Source organism: Elephas maximus, chromosome 1 (genome assembly GCF_024166365.1).
Source record: "Elephas maximus indicus isolate mEleMax1 chromosome 1, mEleMax1 primary haplotype, whole genome shotgun sequence".
Lineage (NCBI taxonomy): Eukaryota > Metazoa > Chordata > Mammalia > Proboscidea > Elephantidae > Elephas > Elephas maximus.
In genome coordinates, this window is record NC_064819.1 from 147,622,782 (window position 1) to 147,640,111 (window position 17,330).

Consider the following 17,330-nt stretch of genomic DNA (forward strand, 5'->3'; position numbering starts at 1 on the left):
TACTTTAAGTTTAAGAGCAAGTTTCAGAGTCTCTTCTGACATCCATTTTGGTCTTTTCTTTCTTTCCTGTCTTTTAATGACTTTTTGCTTTCTTCATGTATGGTACCCTGGATGTCATTCCAGAACTCGTCTGGTCTTTGGTCATTAGTGTTCAATGTGTCAAATACATTCTAGAGATGGTCTCCAGATTCAGGTGGGATATACTCAAAGTCATATTTTGGTTCTCGTGGACTTGTTTTAATTTTCTTCAATTTCAACTTAAACTTGCGTGTAAGCAATTGATGGTCTGTTCCATGCTGGCCCATGGCCTCTTTCTGAGTGATGGTATTTTCCATCATCTCTTTCCACAGATGTGGTCAGTTTGATTCCTGTGTATCCCATTCGGAGAGGTTCACGTATATAGGCACCGTTCATGTTGTTGAAAAAAGGTGTTTGCAATGAATAAGTCTGTCATGCGATCTCCAGCGTTGCTTCTATCACCAAGGCCTTTATTCTCCAACTACCAGTCCTTCTTTTTTTGTTTGCAACTTTCGCCTTCCAGTCACTAGTAATTATCAGTGCATCTCGATTGCACGTTTGATCAATTTCATACTGCAGACATTGGTAAAAATCTTCAGTTTCCTCATCTTTGGCATTAGTGGTTGATGCATAAATTTGAATAATTGTCATATTAACTGGTCTTCCTTGTAGGCGTATGGATATTGTCCTATCACTGACAGCGTTGCATTTTAGAATAGATCTTGAAATGTTCTTTTTGATAATAAATGCAACACCATTCCTCTTCAATTTGTCATTCCCAACATAGTAGATTATGTGGTTGTATGATTCAGAATGGCCAGTACTAGTCCATTTCAGTTCATTGATGCCTAGGATGTCTTAGTCATCTAGTGCCGCCATAACAGAAATATCATAAGTGGATGGCATTAACAAAGTAAAATTTATTTCCTCACAGTAAAGTAGGCTAAAAGTCCAAACTCAGGGTGTCAGCTCCAGGGGAAGACTTTATCTTTATGTTGGCCTTCTCATCAGTGTTCCCCTGGACTAAGAACTCCTCCGCACAGCGACCCCGGGTTCAAAGGATGCCCCTGATCCCGACACTGCTTTTTTGGTGGTATGAGGTCCCCCTGTCTCTTTGCTCACTTCTGTCTCTTATATCTCAAGAGATTGCCTTAAGACACAATCCAATCCTGTAGATTGAGTCCTGCCTCACTAATACAACTGCTGCCCATCCTCCTTAACATCATGGAGGCAGGATTTACAACATACAGGAAAATCACACAATACTGGGAATCATGGCCTAGCCAAATTCATACACAAATTTTTGGGGGGACATAATTCAATCCATGACATAGGATATCAATTTTTATGCATCCCATTGCATTTTTGACAGCTTTCAGTTTTCCTAGATTCATACTTTGTACATTTCACATCTTGATTATTTATGGAGGTTTGCAGCTATTTCTTCTCGTTTTGAGTTGCACCACATCAGCAAATGTAGATCCTAGAAGCTTGACTCCATCTACAACGTTATGGTTGACTCTGCTTTGAGGAGGCTGCTCTTCCCCAGTTGTGTTTTGAGTTCCCTCCAAACTGTGGGGCTCATCTTCTGGCACTGTATCAGACAGTGTTCCGCTGCTGTTCCTAAGGTTTTGACTGGCCAGTTTTTTCAGAAGTAGACCATCAGACCCTTCTTCCTAGTCTCTCTTAGTCTGGAACTCAGCTGAAACCTGTCCACCATGTGTGACCCTGCTGGTATTTGAAATACAGGTGGCATAGCTCCAGTATCACAGCAACACGTATGCTACCACGGTATGGCAAACTGACAGACGTGTGCTGGGACAAATGCCTACACATTTTCAAAACAGCTAAAATATTACTTTCTCAGTGAAGTCCTTTCAAACTCCTTCCAGATAGAGATGCCCCTCCTTTGTACTTCTGTAACACCTTCTACATACCACTTTTACAGCATTTATTGCACAGTATTAAAAATATAGCTTTTTATTTTTAATCCAGTTTATTTAATTTTTTGAATAAGTAATGCATTCACATGATTCAAGAATGACAAGTCCACTTGTCATACTTCTGTCTCACATATACCTTTTCCTCCCTTATATGCACACATGAAGGTAATTATATTACTAGCTGTTTTGTGAATCCTTCCAATTTATCTTTATGCATGTATAAGCAAATTGAAAATATGTGTTCTTATTTTTCTGACTTTTTCTCCATATGGTTTCATATTATGTCATTATCTCTATTAGGATGATGATCAACAGATATTTATTGAAAGAAATTACCATAATTGTAAATTAAACAGAATTTTTCCTACTTTCGTTTTCCCAGGGGACCCTCTTTCAGCTCCAGCTGTAACCTAGATTGGGGTCACAATTAAAATTCCTCGCTCAGCCCTCTTGCCAAGGGAGAGTAGAGCAAAATCCCTTATAGGACACAGCCATAGCCTTCTAAATGACTCTGACCTCTGGAAAGCAGAGGCTCGTACCAGAGTAATGCAGTTTAACCAACATTATGAGAAAGTAGGAATTCTATTGACCATAAACCAACAGTGTGATGGAATTAGTTATCAATACAGAATATCAGATTTCCCTTCAGGAAGGAAAGTAACTCGTGATTAAAATCATTCTGATATAAATACGCTTAATAGTAAATAGTCTTTTCTATTTCTACGACTCAGCGTTTGAAAGAGTTAACAAAAGTAGACTAGTAGAGTTTTTGAAGGTAGTTCAGATCATTTAAGTGGAAATTGTCTTCCTATTAGTACTTCTTGTATTTAAGAAAGACTCAGAGAAAAAAAAAAAAAAACGAATTTAGCTGAATCCAGAAAGTTCTGACAGAGTCTGATCAACTCATGTCAGACAGAATGTAATTACATGAGATAACATTTTTTTTTCCTAGAAACAAGTTTCCTTGGACAATTTTTCAAAATCCGGGAGCCTTTTAGATAAAAACAAATTGTTTTGCATGATAAATGAGATTTATTAAACTGCCAGCCATGTTGTATATTGAAAATAGATATAACTTATTGTGTTACAGTGAATTTACTGTTTGTTCTGAGATAAAACAAATAATCACAACTGCATTAATAAAGACAGATGAAACTGGCTGCATAAAAGTAAGTGACCAAGGAGGGACATCAGTGATCCCTTGAAAACTCTAATAACTGAATTTTATTTGTCAGTTGATAAACAAAGCTCATATTAAAGTATAATTTAAATCGTTTTTAGGTTCTGTGTTCTTTCAGGAAGTACTCACTCAAAAAAAAAAAAAAAAAAATCCCAATGCCATCGAGTCAATTCTAACTCATAGGGACCCTATAGGACAGAGCAGAACTGCCCTGTATGGTTTCTAAAGAGTGCATGGTGGATTCTAACTCCCGATCTTTCAGTTGGTAGCTGTAGCTCTTAACCACTACACCACCAGGGTTTCCATATTCACTGTAGCAGTGGCATATTAGAACACTGATAGCGCAGTGGTTAAGAGCTTTGCTGCTAACCAAAAGGTTGGCAGTTCAAATCCACCGGCAGTTCAAATCCACCAGCTGTTCCCTGGAAACCCTATGGGGCAATTCTGCTGTGGCCTATAAGGTTGCTACGAGTCGGAATCGACTTGAAGGCAACGAGTTTGGGTTTTTTGTTTTGTTTTGTTTTGGTGTATTATGAAAAAAATGGGGCTGAGTTTCAGGGGAGATGAAGTCTAACCTTGGCTTTGCTGCTAAAGAGCTGTAGATTTCATTCAAGTCCTTTTCTCTTATTTTCAGTCTTTACGTGAGGAACAAATGATAATTTGCTGCATGTTGTTAAGATTTCTTTCAGCTATTAAATTATTTCAGTAGAACAGGAAAAAACAAAGGATGGTTATCTGGCCTCCTTAATCATGATTATTTTGTGATGGGTGATTGAGGTGGAGGTAATTATGGGATCTCTGGTTGATTAAAAATCAATACAAAAAATTACTTGAAAACTTTGATTTAAGTACGTTAGTTTTTTTTTTTTTTTCCTGTAAAGACAGTGTGATGTCAGCTTGACAAGTGATAGCTTTCAGTTTGACTGCTTAGCTGTTTGATTAACTTGTCATTCTATCTTCCTTTTCTTTAAATTCTGATAACTTGCAGACAAGTTTATTTTGACCATAATGTGGATATCAAGATACACTATAGATTTGTGACACATCTGCCATCCTGGAAGAAAATAGCTGTTATATTTTTTCTGGGTTGTAACACTAAGGTGTGACAGTTTTAACATATTTTCAGTATTTTGGCCACTGAAACTTGGAGTAGCAACTATCATTTCAAGTACTGACCTCAATAAAAAAAGAGAAAGATAAGATACCTTGCTTTGGTTTGTGTATATGTATAATGTCGTATATATGTTTCATTTTTTTTAGGTGTAATCTAATAAATTCTGATTAGATGAATTTAAAATATGATAACGTGGACAAAACTTGGATTTTTATCTTCTCTCTGAAGAGAGTGAGAGAATAAACCAATATGTTAATGAGAAAATAATCACCAAAGAAGGAGGAAAAAGCCCAGTGAAATGGGAGACAGACACCTGGAGAAATGGTCTGGCAGTCTTCAGAGATTAAAATTACCTATTTGAAACAAAGACCATCTATTTATTAGTCTTATTGTCCTCCTGTGGCTTTAGAAAAAAGCCCTTCAAGAGAGAAGGGCTGTTATCTTTAAATCAATAATATATGCTATTACACTGTTGATGTTATAGTATTCTTATTTGAATTTTTTTTTTTCTAAATCACTATAGACTATCGCGAGGAAAAGAAAGTCTTAAATGGTAAGTCTTATAAATTTATAGTAAAAAATGAACTGTATTTATTTTTTGTATTATGTATAATATTGCTTCATAGAGTTGGCTGGGGTATAAAGATATCCCTATATTTGCCCAAACTTAGAGAATTTGACCGAACTTTATAGACCTTTGGGAGCCCCGATGGCACAGTGGTTAAAGCAGTCAGCTGCTAACCAAGAGGTTCGCGGTTCAAACCCCCCAGCCGCTCTGGAGGAGAAAGATGTGGCAGTTTGCTTGCGTAAAGATTTACAGCCTTGGAAACCCTATGGGGCAGTTCTACTCTGCCGTATAGGGTCACTTTGAGTTGGAATTAACTAGACAGCAGCAGGTTTGGGGTTTGGTCTGTAGGTCTCTTACTCCAACAGTTACTCATATAGTAGTTCCATCTATGATATTCCTGAACAAGTGCCCTCAGCTTCAAGTAATTAGGAGTTCTACCCTCTGAAGTAAGACTGAACTAGTCAAGTCATTCAAGCACTTGGCCTTACCTCCAGTGTTTGAATGTAGATGCTGAGTAGCCTAGTAGCCCACTCTTCTTTGGGTTGAATGGTTTTGGCTTCCTCAGACATTGAGTATGACTTGGAATTAGGAATGGCATTGCTACCTCCCCCAACCCCCGCCCCCCCAAAAAATAAAGTTTGGGAGTGGCAGTCAGTACTGACCCATTTGAAATGCATAGAGATGCTCTGATTGAACTATATTAGTATAAGATAGAAATATTTTTTTTTCTCTTTGCAGAAGAAAGTTATAGAAATTCAACTAACAAGCTAGATTACCAAATGAATGACATTTTTTAGCTAGAGAAAATAGTCTATTGTAGACAAATTGATTTTATATGTGATAACAACTGAAGTTGTTTGTATGGTATAACATTGCATTAAATGAGGGCCTGATTATGTAAATGAGGCCTAAACTGATGACTGACTTTTTTTTGTTTTAATTTTTATTGTGCTTTAAGTGAAAGTTTACAAATCAAGTCAATATTGTGTACTAAAATTTATACACACCTTGCTATATACTACTAATTGCTCTGCCCCTAATGAGACAGTACACTCCTTCCCTCCTCTCTTTTCTAGTCCATTCGGCCAGCTTCTGACTCCCAGCTCCCCTCCAGACAGAAGATGCCAACATAGTCTCATGTGTCTACTTGATCCAAGAATCTCAGTCTTCACCAGTATCATTTTCTATCTCATTGTCCAGTCTAATCCATGTCTGAAGAGTTGGCTTTGGGAATGGTTCCTGTCTTGGGCTAACAAAGACTCAGGGGACCATGACCATTGGGGTCCTTCTAATCTCAGTCAGACCATTAAGTCTGCTCTTTTTACGAGAATTTGGGGTCTGCATCCCACTGCTCTCAGGGGTTCTCTGTTGTGTTCCCTGTCAGAGCAGTCATCGGTTGTGGCCAGATACCATCTAGTTCTTCTGGTCTCAGACTGATGTAGTCTCTGATTTATGTGGCCCTTTCTGTCTCTTGGGCTCATAATTACCTCGTGTCTTTGGTGTTCTTCATTCTCCTTTGTTCCAGGTAGATTCAGACCAACTGATGCAACATATATGGCCACTTACTAGTGTTTAAGACCGCAGATGCCACTCTCCAAAGTGAGATGCAGAATGTTATCTTAATAGATTTTATTATGCCAATTGACTTAGATGTCCCCTGAAACCATGGTCCCCAAACCCCCACCCCTGCTACACTGACCTTCGAAGCGTTCAGTGTATTCAGGAGACTTCTTTGCTTTTGGTTTAGTCCAGTTGTGCTGACCTCTCCTCTATTGTGTGTTGCCTTTGCCTTCACCTAAAATAATTCTTAATCTACTATCTAACTAGTGAAAACGCCTTTCCCTCCCTCCCTCCTCTTGAAACCATCAAAGAATATTTTCTTCTCTGTTTAAACTGTTTCTCAAGTTCATAAAATAATGGTCTTATACAATATTTGTCCTTTTGCAACTGACTCATTTCACTCAGCATAATGCGTTCCAGGTTCCTCCATGTTATGCAGTGTTTCATAGATTCATCATTGTTCTTCATCGATGTGTAGGATTCCATTGTGTTGAATATACCATAATTAATTTATCCATTCATCCGTTGATGGGCACCTCGGTTGCTTCCATCTTTTTGCTATTGTAAACAGTGCTGCAGTGAACACGGGTATGCATATATCTGTTCGTGTAATGGCTCTTATTTCTCTAGGATATATTCCAAGGAGTGGGATTGCTGGATCTTATGGTAGTTCTATTTCTAGCCTTTTAAAGAAGTGCCAAATTGATTTCAAAAGTGTTTGTACCATCTTACATTCCCACCGGCAGTATAAGTGTTCCAGTCTCTCCACAACCTCTCCAGCATTTATTATTTTGTGTTTTTTGGATTAATGCCAGCCTTGTTGGAGCAAGATGGTATCTCATTGTAGTTTTGATTTGCATTTCTGTAATGGCTAATGATTGTGAGCATTTCCTCATGTATCTGTTCGCCGCCTGAATGTCTTCGTTAGTGAAGTGCCTGTTCATATCTTTTGCCCATTTTTAATCAGGTTATTTGTCTTTTTGTAGTTGAGTTTTTGCAGTATCATGTAGGTTTTAGAGATCAAGCGCTGATAGCAATGTCATACTAAAAACTTTTTCCCAGTCTGTAGGTAATCTTTTTACTCTTTTGGTGAAGTCCTTGGATGAGCATAGGTGTTTGATTTTTAGGAGCTCCCAGTTATCTAGTTTCGCTTCTATATTGTTAATAATGCTTGGTATACTGTTTATGCAATGTATTAAGGCTCCTAGCATTGTCCCTATTTTTTCTTCCATGATCTTTATCATTTTAGATTTTATATTTAGGTCTTTGATCCATTTTGAGTTAGTTTTTGTGCATGGTGTGAGGTATGGGTCTTATTTCATTTTTTTGCAGACGGATATCCAGTTATGCCAGCACCATTTGTTAAAGAGACTATCTTTTCCCCTTTTAACTGACTTTGGGCCTTTGTCAAATATCAGCTACTCATGTGTGGATGGATTTTTGTCTGGATTCTCAATTCTGTTCCATTGGTCAATGTATCTTTTGTTGTACCAGTACCAGGCTGTTTTGGCTACTGTGGCGATATAATAGGTTCTAAAATCAGGTGGAGTGAGGCCTACCACTTTGTTCTTCTTTTTCAATAATGCTTTACTTATTCCAGGCCTCTTTCCCTTCCATATGAAGCTGGTGATTTGTTTCTCCATCTCATTAAAAAATGTTGTTGGAATTTGGATTGGAATTGCATTGTACCTATGGATGGCTTTTGGTAGAATAGACATTTTTGCAATGTTCAGTCTTCCTATCCATGAGCAAGGTATGTTTTTCTGCTTATATAGGTCTCAAAAAAAAATTTGTTTTCTTTTTTTTATTATAGGTCTCCTTTGGATTCTTGAGGTAGTGTCTTGTAGTTTTCTTTGTATAGGTCTTTTACATCTCTGGTAAGATTTATTCCTAAGTATTTTATCTTCTTGGGGGCTACTGTAAATGGTATTGATTTGATGATTTCCTCCTCGATATTCTTCTTCTTGGTGTAGAGGAATCCAAGTGATTTTTGTATGTTTATCTTGTATCCTGATTCTGTGCTGAATTCTTCTATTAGTTTCAGTAGTTTTCTTGAGGATTCCTTAGGGTTTTCTGTGTATAAGATCATGTCATCTACACATAGAGATACTTTTACTTCTTCCTTACCAATCTGGATGCCCGTTATTTCTTTCTCTAGCCTAATTGCTCTGGTTAGGACCTCCAGCACAATGTTGAATAAGAGTGATGTTAAAGGGCATCCTTGTCTGATTCCCAGTCTCAAGGGGAATGCTTTCAGACTCTCTCCATTTAGGATGATGTTGGCTGTTGGCTTTGTAGAAATGCCTGTTATTACGTTGAGGAATTTTCCTTCTATTTTGCTGAGAGTTTTTTATCATGAATGGGTATTGAACTTTGTCAAATCTCTTTTCTGCATCAATTGATAAAATCATGTTGTTGTCTTTTGTTTTATGTATATGACGGATTACATTAATTGTTTTTCTAATGTTGCACCATCCCTGCATAGCTGGTATGAATCCCACTTGGTCATGGTGAATTATTTTTTTGATATGTTGTTGAATTCTATTGGCTAGAATTTTGTTGAGGATTTTTGCATCTAAGTTCGTGAGAGTTATAACCAAAAAAACCAAACCCACTGCCATCGAGTCAATTCCAACTCATGGTAGGTGTGTAATTTTCTTTGTGGTGTCTTTACCTGGTTTTGGTATCAGGGATATGCTGGCTTTGTAGAATGAGTTTGGAGTATTTTGTCCTTTTCTCTGCTTTGAAATGCCTTTAGTAGTAGTGGTGTTAACTCTTCTCTGAAAGTTTGGTGGAACTCTGCATTGAAGCCATCCTGGCCAGGGCTTTTTTTTTTGTTGGGAGTTTTTTGATTACCTTTTCAATCTCTTCTTTTGTTATGGGTCTACTTAGTTGTTCTACCTCTGTTTGTGTTAGTTTAGGTAGGTAGTATGTTTCTAGGAATTCATCCATTTCTTCTAGGTTTTCAAATTTGTTAGAGCACAATTTTTCATAGTAATCTGATATGGTTCTTTTAATTTCAGTTGGGTCTGTTGTACTGTCCCCCATCTCATTTCTTATTTGGGTTATTTGCTTCCTCTCCGCTTTTTCTTTTGTCAGTTTGGCCAATGGTTTATCAATTTTGTTTATTTTTTCAAAGAACCGGCTTTTGGTCTCGTTAATTCTTTCAGTTGTTTTTCTGTTTTCTATTTCATTTAATTCTGCTCTAATTTTTATTATTTGCTTTCTTCTGGTGCCTCAAGTTTTCTTGCTGCTTTCTTTGTATTTGTTCAAGTTGAAGGGATAATTCATTTATTGATATGCACTGACCTCTGAGCACCACTTTTGCTATGTCCTAAAGGTTCTGATAGGAAGTGTTTTCATTCTCATTGGATTCTGTGAAGATTATTTCATCCTTAATGTCTTCTATAACCCAGTCTTTTTTGAGCAGAGTATTTTTCAGTTTCCAAGTGTTTGATTTCTTTTCCCTGCTTTTTCTGTTATTGATTTCTATTTTTATGTCCTTATGGTCAGAGAAGATGCTTTGTAATATTTTGATGTTTTGGATTCTGCCAAGGCTTGCTTCATGACCTAATATGTGGTCTATTCTAGAGAATGTTCCATGTGCACTAGAAAAGAAAGTATACTTGGCTTCTGTTGGGTGGAGTGTTCTGTATATGTCTATGAGGTCAAGTGTGTTGATCGTGGCATTTAAATCTTCTGTGTCTTTACTGAGCTTCTTTCTGGATGTCCTGTCCTTCAGCGAAAGTGGTGTGGTGAAGTCTCCTACTATAATTGTGGAGCTGTCTATCTCACTTTTCACCAATGCTGATAGAGTTTGTTTTATGTATCTTGCAGTCCTGTCATTGGTGCATAAATATTTAATATGGTTATATCCTCCTGGTATATTGTCCTTTTAATCATTATATAGTGTCCTTCTTTATCCTTTATAGTCAATTTAACTTTAAAGTCTATTTTGTCAGAAGTTAATATTGCCACTCCTGCTCTTTTTTGATTGTTGTTTGCTTGATATATTTTTTTCTATCCTTTGAGTGTTAGTTTGTGTCTCTGAGTCTAAAGTGTGTCTCTTGTAGGCACTATTTAGACAGATCATTTTTTTTTTATCCATTCTGCCACTCTCTGTCTCTTTCTTGGTGTGTTTAGTCCATTTACATTCAGCGTAATTATGGAAAGGTATGAGTTTAGTGTTTTTTGTGTGTTGTTGACAGTTTCTTTTTCCCACTTAATTTTTCGCATTGAGTAGTTTATATATTGTCTTTTCCTCTTACTCGTTTTTGTTGATTTTGTTTCTACTGAGTCTCTTTTTTTTTCTTGTGTTTTATTTTGATGAGTAGGATAGTTAATCTCCTTTGTGGTTAACTTGATATTTACCCCTATTTTTCTAAGTTTAAACCTAACTTTTATTTCTTTGTATCGCCTTGTCTTCCTCTCCATTTGAAAGATAATGTGACTGCATTTCTTCCTTCTTGTTTTAATATTGTCTTCTTTTACTTAATAATATCACTGTTTCCCTGTTTTGAGCATTTTTTATCTTGATTTATTTTTGTGATTTCCCTTTCTGGGTTGACATCTGATTTCTCTGTCTAGTGTTATAGTCTTGGGTTGATACCTGATATTATTGATTTTCTAACCAAAGAACTCTCTTTAGTATTTCTTGGAGTTTGATGTGGTTTTTACAAATTCTCTAAGCTTCTGTTTATCTGGAGATTTCTGAATTTCATCTCCATATTTGAGAGACAGTTTTGCTTCATATGTGATTCTTGGCTAGCAATTTTTTTCCTTCAGTGGTTTATATAAGTCATCGCATTTCCTTCTTGCCTGCATGGTTTCTGCGGAGTGGTTGGAGCTTATTCTTATTGATTGTCCTTTGTAGATGACTTTTCATTTTTCCCTAGCTGCTCTTAAAATTCTCTCTTTATCTTTGGTTTTGGCAAGTTTGATTATAGTATGTCTTGGTAACTTTCTTCTAAAATCTACCTTTTGTGGCATTCTTAAGAGCATCTTGGATAGATATCTTCTCATCTTTCATGATATCAGGGACGTTTTCTGCCAACGAATCTTCAGCCATTCTCTCTGTATTTTCTGTTATCCCTCCCTGTTCTGGTACTCCAGTCACTCTTAGGTTATTTCTCTTGATAGAGTCTCACATGATTCTTAAGATTTCTTCATTTCTTTAAATTCTTTTATCTGATTTTTCTTCAAATACATTGGTGCCAAGGGCTTTATCTTCAAGCTCACCAATTCTGCCTTCCACTTGCTCAGTTCTGCTCCTCTGACTTTGTACTGAATTGTCTAATTCTGTAATTTTATTGTTAATCTTCTGAATTTCTGATTGCTGTCTCTCTCTGGTTTCTTGCAGCTTATTTTTCGTTACATTCTTGAATAACCTTTTTAATTTCTTCAACTGTTTTGTCTTTGTGTCCCTTGGCTTGTTTTGCTTATTGCCTGATCCCCTTCCTGATGTCTTGAAGAGTTCTGTATATTAATCTTTTGTATTCTGCATCTGGTAATTCCAGGAAACCACTTTCATCTAGGAGATCCCTTGATTCTGTCTTTTCAGAGCTTGTTGAAGTGATCATAATGTGTTTCTTTATGTGATTTGATACTTGTCTTCGAGCCATCTATAAGTTACTGTATTAGTTTATTTTATGTTTGTTACTGTATCCCAACTTCTTGCTTTGTTTTGTTTTGGTATGCCCAAATAGGTTGCTTGAGTTGAGGTAGTTGAATAGTTTCATCTTTGAAGCTCTGACTTCCTGTCACCAGGTGGTTATAGCTGTTATCAGGTATATGAGCCTAGGAGTCCTTTCACTTTTCTTGTATGGATTCAGCTCAGGTGTCCAGGTAGCTGGTCATTAAGTGTGTGGTACTGGCTCTGTCCTACAGTCTTAGAAGGGCAGGGGTGATTGGTGTAGGTTCTGGCATCTGATTGCAGCAAGGGATCACGCTCTGAACAAGGCAGGGGGCTGAGAATCGTCCCCCAAGTAGTTCTGAGGAAAGCGCATCCCTGTTCCCTAGAGCGTACAGGTGGGTGGTCTCTACACATAGACTAGGAGGTACCAGTTATCCTTGGACCCGTGTCGCGGGTGGCTGGTTGATGTGCGTGGAGCCACCAGTCCTTAGGCCCCTGATGTGGCTAGGTGAGGACCCTGTTTAATAGGCAAAGTGGTGTCAATCATTGATCACCCACTGCTCCACTGTGCAGCCGAAACAGTTGCAGTCTGCCAACAAGGGCCTATTCTCTTGAAATAGGCCCACACAGGGCCATCCAGGGGGGAAAAGCATTCAACATCCATGAAACATTTATGTCTGGATAGGAGCCGCTTCTGTCTGGAGCTCTCCCAGTTAGTGGAGCTGCAAATTATCTTCCCCCCCAATGCGAATTTATTCCTTCTCTAAGGCTGCGAGGATTGCTTCAGGCACTCAACAGGGCCTCTCTCAGGCCTAGGGAAATCAGCAGCCTCTGAAGCTGGCTTGGGGGCTGGAGGCACAGTAAAATGTATGCAAGTACTTAGCTTTTGCCGAGAGCACTGTTCTTCTCTGGTTCCGGAGGTGTGAGTAGGCTGTGCAGCTGGCTGCTTCTCCCTGAGGAAACTGGGGTGATAATGCCACTCCCAGCCTGCCGTAGCTGCTCTCGGGAGTGGTGCCTGAGGGGTCCCAGCAACTCAGGTCCTGGAACTCCTATCTGCTTCTAAACCATCTCTCCTACCCCCTGCCGCTCAGTCCATTTTCTAACTTTTGCTTTGATGTTCAGGGCTCCTAGCTTGTCAGAAATATAATAATTTTACTTGATTTTTGGGGTCTTTGTTGTAAGAGGGATCGCCGGAAGTGTCTGGCTATTCCTCCATCTTGGCCCCACCACTATGACTGACTCTTCTATGGTACTATACAAACAATCTTCCCTTACAGATCAATACTGATGGACTGGGCATTTTTTTTCCCATCACATAATCCTTCTAGAACCCTTACTTTCCTGTTGCCCATCTTTGGATCGTTACATTTAATAAATATCTCAGTTTAAGGTTGGCTTTAAGAATTGAACATAGCACTCCACAAATAGTCTGCCTAGCAGTTAACCTCTTGTGACCTGGATTCTTTATGATTGTTTTATATATATATCACGTCTTACTTATTTAAACTTGTAGTAAGCCTTTTCAGATGTGATCTTCCTGCCTTCTGTATCATCAAACAGCTGTTTAAAATATTGATTTGGGTAGACTGGTATTCCACTAAAGACCTGTCCCTTCAAGCTGACACCAGTCCATCAGTTGGCACTTTAAAGAAGGAGAATGTTCATTGAGTCCACCTTGCTTTACTTTTTTACTCCACCCCACATTTACCCCACATTTCTTCAACTTAGCCAGAAGGATATTATGGAAGCCTTTTGGGAGGGGGAGGATAGGAAAGGAATGTAGAACTCAAGACACATTCCATTGCCTATGACTTTTCTGTTTTAATAAGAGTCATATTTGTATCGTATAGTGTTTCGGAGTGTTTGGAAATTGTTTTATTTGATCTCTCATGAGATTGGCAGGGCAGTTTTCAGTTTGAATTTGAGGAAGAGGAAACAGTGGTTTGTTTAAGATCACAGAGATGACACTCAGCTAAGTTTTCTGGCCCTAATCAATCAAACAGAGCCCTGGTTGTTCCGTAGTTAAGCGTTAGGCTGCTAACCAAAATGTCTGCAGTTTGCATCCACTAGCTGCACTTTGGAGACCCTGTGGAGCAGTTCTGGGTTGGGTGCTGGGTATGGAGCAATTCTACTCTGTCCTATAGGGTCGCTGTGAGTTGGAATCGACTTGATGGCAACGGGCGGGCAATCAATCATACAAAATTAAGATTGACTAATGACTTATGAGTTCTGTTGACAGCTTTTTTTTTTTAATAGAAATTCTTAAATTGTGATACTTTAAAAAAAATTTTATATATCTAAGAATCCACCAAAAGAAAAATGACATTAATCTCAATGAAATATCTTTTAATGCTTCTCAAATAATTTAATAAGATACATCTTTTCTTGCTTTTGGAGCCCTGATGGTGCAGTGGTTAAGAGTTTGGCTGCTATCCAAATGGTTGGCAGTTCGAATCTACCAGCTGCTCCTTGGAAACCCTATGGGGCAGTTTTTCTCTATGCTACAGGGTCCCTGTGAGTTAAAAATCAACTTGACAGCAATGGGTTTGGTTTGTTTTTTTCCTTGCTTTTTGGAATTTTGAAAAAAATAAAAACATTTTAAGTATTGTAGTTTTGTCATTTTGTTATAGCTGTAGTTTTGTGATTGAGCATTCTTCTTTAGGGTCCACTGCTGATTAGCTCACAACCTTGGCCTTGTTAGGTCACATTTCTGGGACTTTCTTTGTTAATCTGAAAGTTAAGTGTGGTAAGGCTTTAGGGCTCACTGTCAGCCTCATTCAGAAAGGTGTGCTTGTTTTATGTTTGTGCTTGCACTCTTAAGCTTGTCCTTAAACAGAAGGTTCTGTGTCTAGAAAGAAGCTTGATAACCTCTAAACTACCTAGTCTGAAAGGTGTCCCCTAACTCTATATAATTACTGTGATTTCTAATCTGAAAACTTCGTAAGATTCACCAGAGACTAAACATTTAATTTTTTTCTTTCACAATTATATTAATATAACTGATGCAGTAATTTTCAAAATCTTATAGCAGCAGCACCTTTTTCCCACAAACTAAATCTTACAGATACAAGTAGTTCATTCTTATTGTCAGGAAAATGCTTAATGTATGCAGAATCTTCAGAATTCTTCCGTGTCTCCAGGTTTTCTGGAACAATTTGAAAACTACAGCTTTAGTGAGTGTCTTAGTTACCTAGTGATGCCATAACAAAATATACCACAAGTGGGTAGCTTTGAAGAACAGTAATTTATTTTTTCACAGTTTTGGGAGTTCTGAGTCCAAATCAGGGCATCAGCTCTGGTGGAAGGGTTCTTCGTAGGTAGCCCCAGGAGCTCCTAGGAGTTCCCTGGCATTCAGTGGTGTTCTTCAGTGTTCCTTGGTGTTGCATGGCGTCTGTTTCCCCATGTGTGTGTCTCTGTCTATTCTCTTTTTATAACTTGGAAGTGGTTAGGATTAGGACCCACCCTACTTTGGTATGATCTAATTAACATAATAAAAGAAGAATCCTGTTTCAAAACAGGATCACATCCACAGGTACAGGGTCCAGGACTTGTGATTTGGGTACAATTCAGTCTACCACATTGAGCTTTTATGTTGATGCATGCCCACAAGAATGGCTAAAATGAAAAAAGGCACAATTCTATGTGTTAGTGAGATTGTGGAGCAACTAGAACTCACATACACTGCTAATAAAAAGTATAAGTTGGCATAACTACTTTGGAAAACTGTTTAGCAGTACCTACTAAAGCTAAACATGTATGTACCCTATGTGCCCACCAGAAATGTGGGTATATGTTCTTCAAGAATGTACATGGCATGTACATGTACAAGAATATTTTGATAGCAATATGCATAATAACTAAAATTGGAAACAATTCAATGCCCATTAACAGGAGAATGAATACATTGTGGTATATTCATACTACTCAGTAATAAAAAGAAACAAACTACTGATGCATTCAACAGCATGAATAAACTCTCAGAAAGCTCTAGTTTTAATTTACTGCTAATTATTTATCATTCTTGTTTGACGTAGAACTGTAATGTTTATAATATTGGTCCAAAAAAGTCAGACCAAAAGAGAACATATCTTATGATTCTATTTATGTAAATGGCAAAAACTATGTTAAAAGTCAGGATATTGGTTATCCTTGGGGGAAGGATAATTATTGGAAGGGAGAACGAAGTGGGTACTGGTTACAAGTGTATGTTTTACTTTATGAAAATTCATTGAGTTGTACATTTATCATTTGTGTCCTCTTGTGTATGTATGTAATATTTTAATAAGTTTATTGAATTAAAAAAAAAAAAAAAAGACTGAAAAATGCTGTGTGGATGAACCATAGCTGTTTTTGTTTTTCTTTGTAAAGGCATGCTTCCTAAGAGCCAAGTGACAGATATACTTGCCAAAGAAGGTCCTAGTTCCCCAAGGTATGCATTTTTGTTTTACTTATTTAAAGCTAAATCAGTTCTACACCAAAATATACACATTTTTAAAAGATAAAATAGTTCTGGGTTTGATTTATCGCTTACTATTAATCATGTTTCTTTGACACGAGAACTACAGTACCTCATTTATCAGGCATTATTGGAGAATGAGCTGTTACATAAATGTGAATTTTTAATATAACTGAAGTTTGATCTATTTTAAACACCAAAGTTTAAAAGAATATTTTAAAATATTTTTTCTGATTATAAAATACACATTCATGGTAGAAAACTTGGAAAATGCAGAGAAATACAAAAGGAAATGGTAAAATCAACTTTAATTTCAGCCCTAGGTACGTACTCTCAACGTTTGGTTTATCTCCTCCAGTTTGGCTCATATAATACCTATTTCCATATTATAATTTTGTAATATTGGTATCACAGTATACCCTATGAGCAATTTCCTTTGTCATTAAATATTCTGCTAAAACATATTTATTGTCTGCATTCCACCACTGGAAACCCTGGTAGCATAGTGGTTGAGTACTACGGCTGCTAACCAAGAGGTCAGCAGTTCAAATCCACCAGGCGCTGCTTGGAAACTCTATGGGGCAGTTCTACTCTTCCCTGTAGGGTCACTATGAGTCAGAATCGACTCAACGGCAATGGGGTTTTTTTTTTTTTTTGGACATTCCATCATATGACTGTGTCATAATTTAACTATTGTATTTTTTGTATACCTAGTTTGTTTTATTAATTTTTAATGTAAATCTTTCAAAATATATTGTACACTAATTGTCTTAGTTAACAGTAAATTAAACAATACGTATATATTTTTCTTAATGACATTTGAAATGCCCTCACAGTTATATGTGTTCTATGTAGTTCT

General features: G+C 37.4%; 1 protein-coding gene across 5 annotated transcripts in view; it reads left to right on the top strand.

Moving 5' to 3' along the window:
• The window catches only part of LOC126083152 (cytochrome b5 reductase 4), a 107,349-nt gene that overhangs the window by 41,660 nt on the left and 48,359 nt on the right, over positions 1–17,330 (top strand). For 4 of the 5 annotated variants that reach the window (XR_007518729.1, XR_007518728.1, XM_049896554.1 and 1 more), the window contains exons 5-6: positions 4,779–4,808; positions 16,384–16,444. Coding sequence is in view for 3 of the 5 variants with exons in the window: in XM_049896554.1 (XP_049752511.1) it covers positions 4,779–4,808; positions 16,384–16,444 (91 nt within the window). In the remaining 2 variants the exon portion in view is untranslated. The remainder of the gene's footprint in view (positions 1–4,778; positions 4,809–16,383; positions 16,445–17,330) is intronic. The other variant, XM_049896562.1, reaches the window with a different exon arrangement.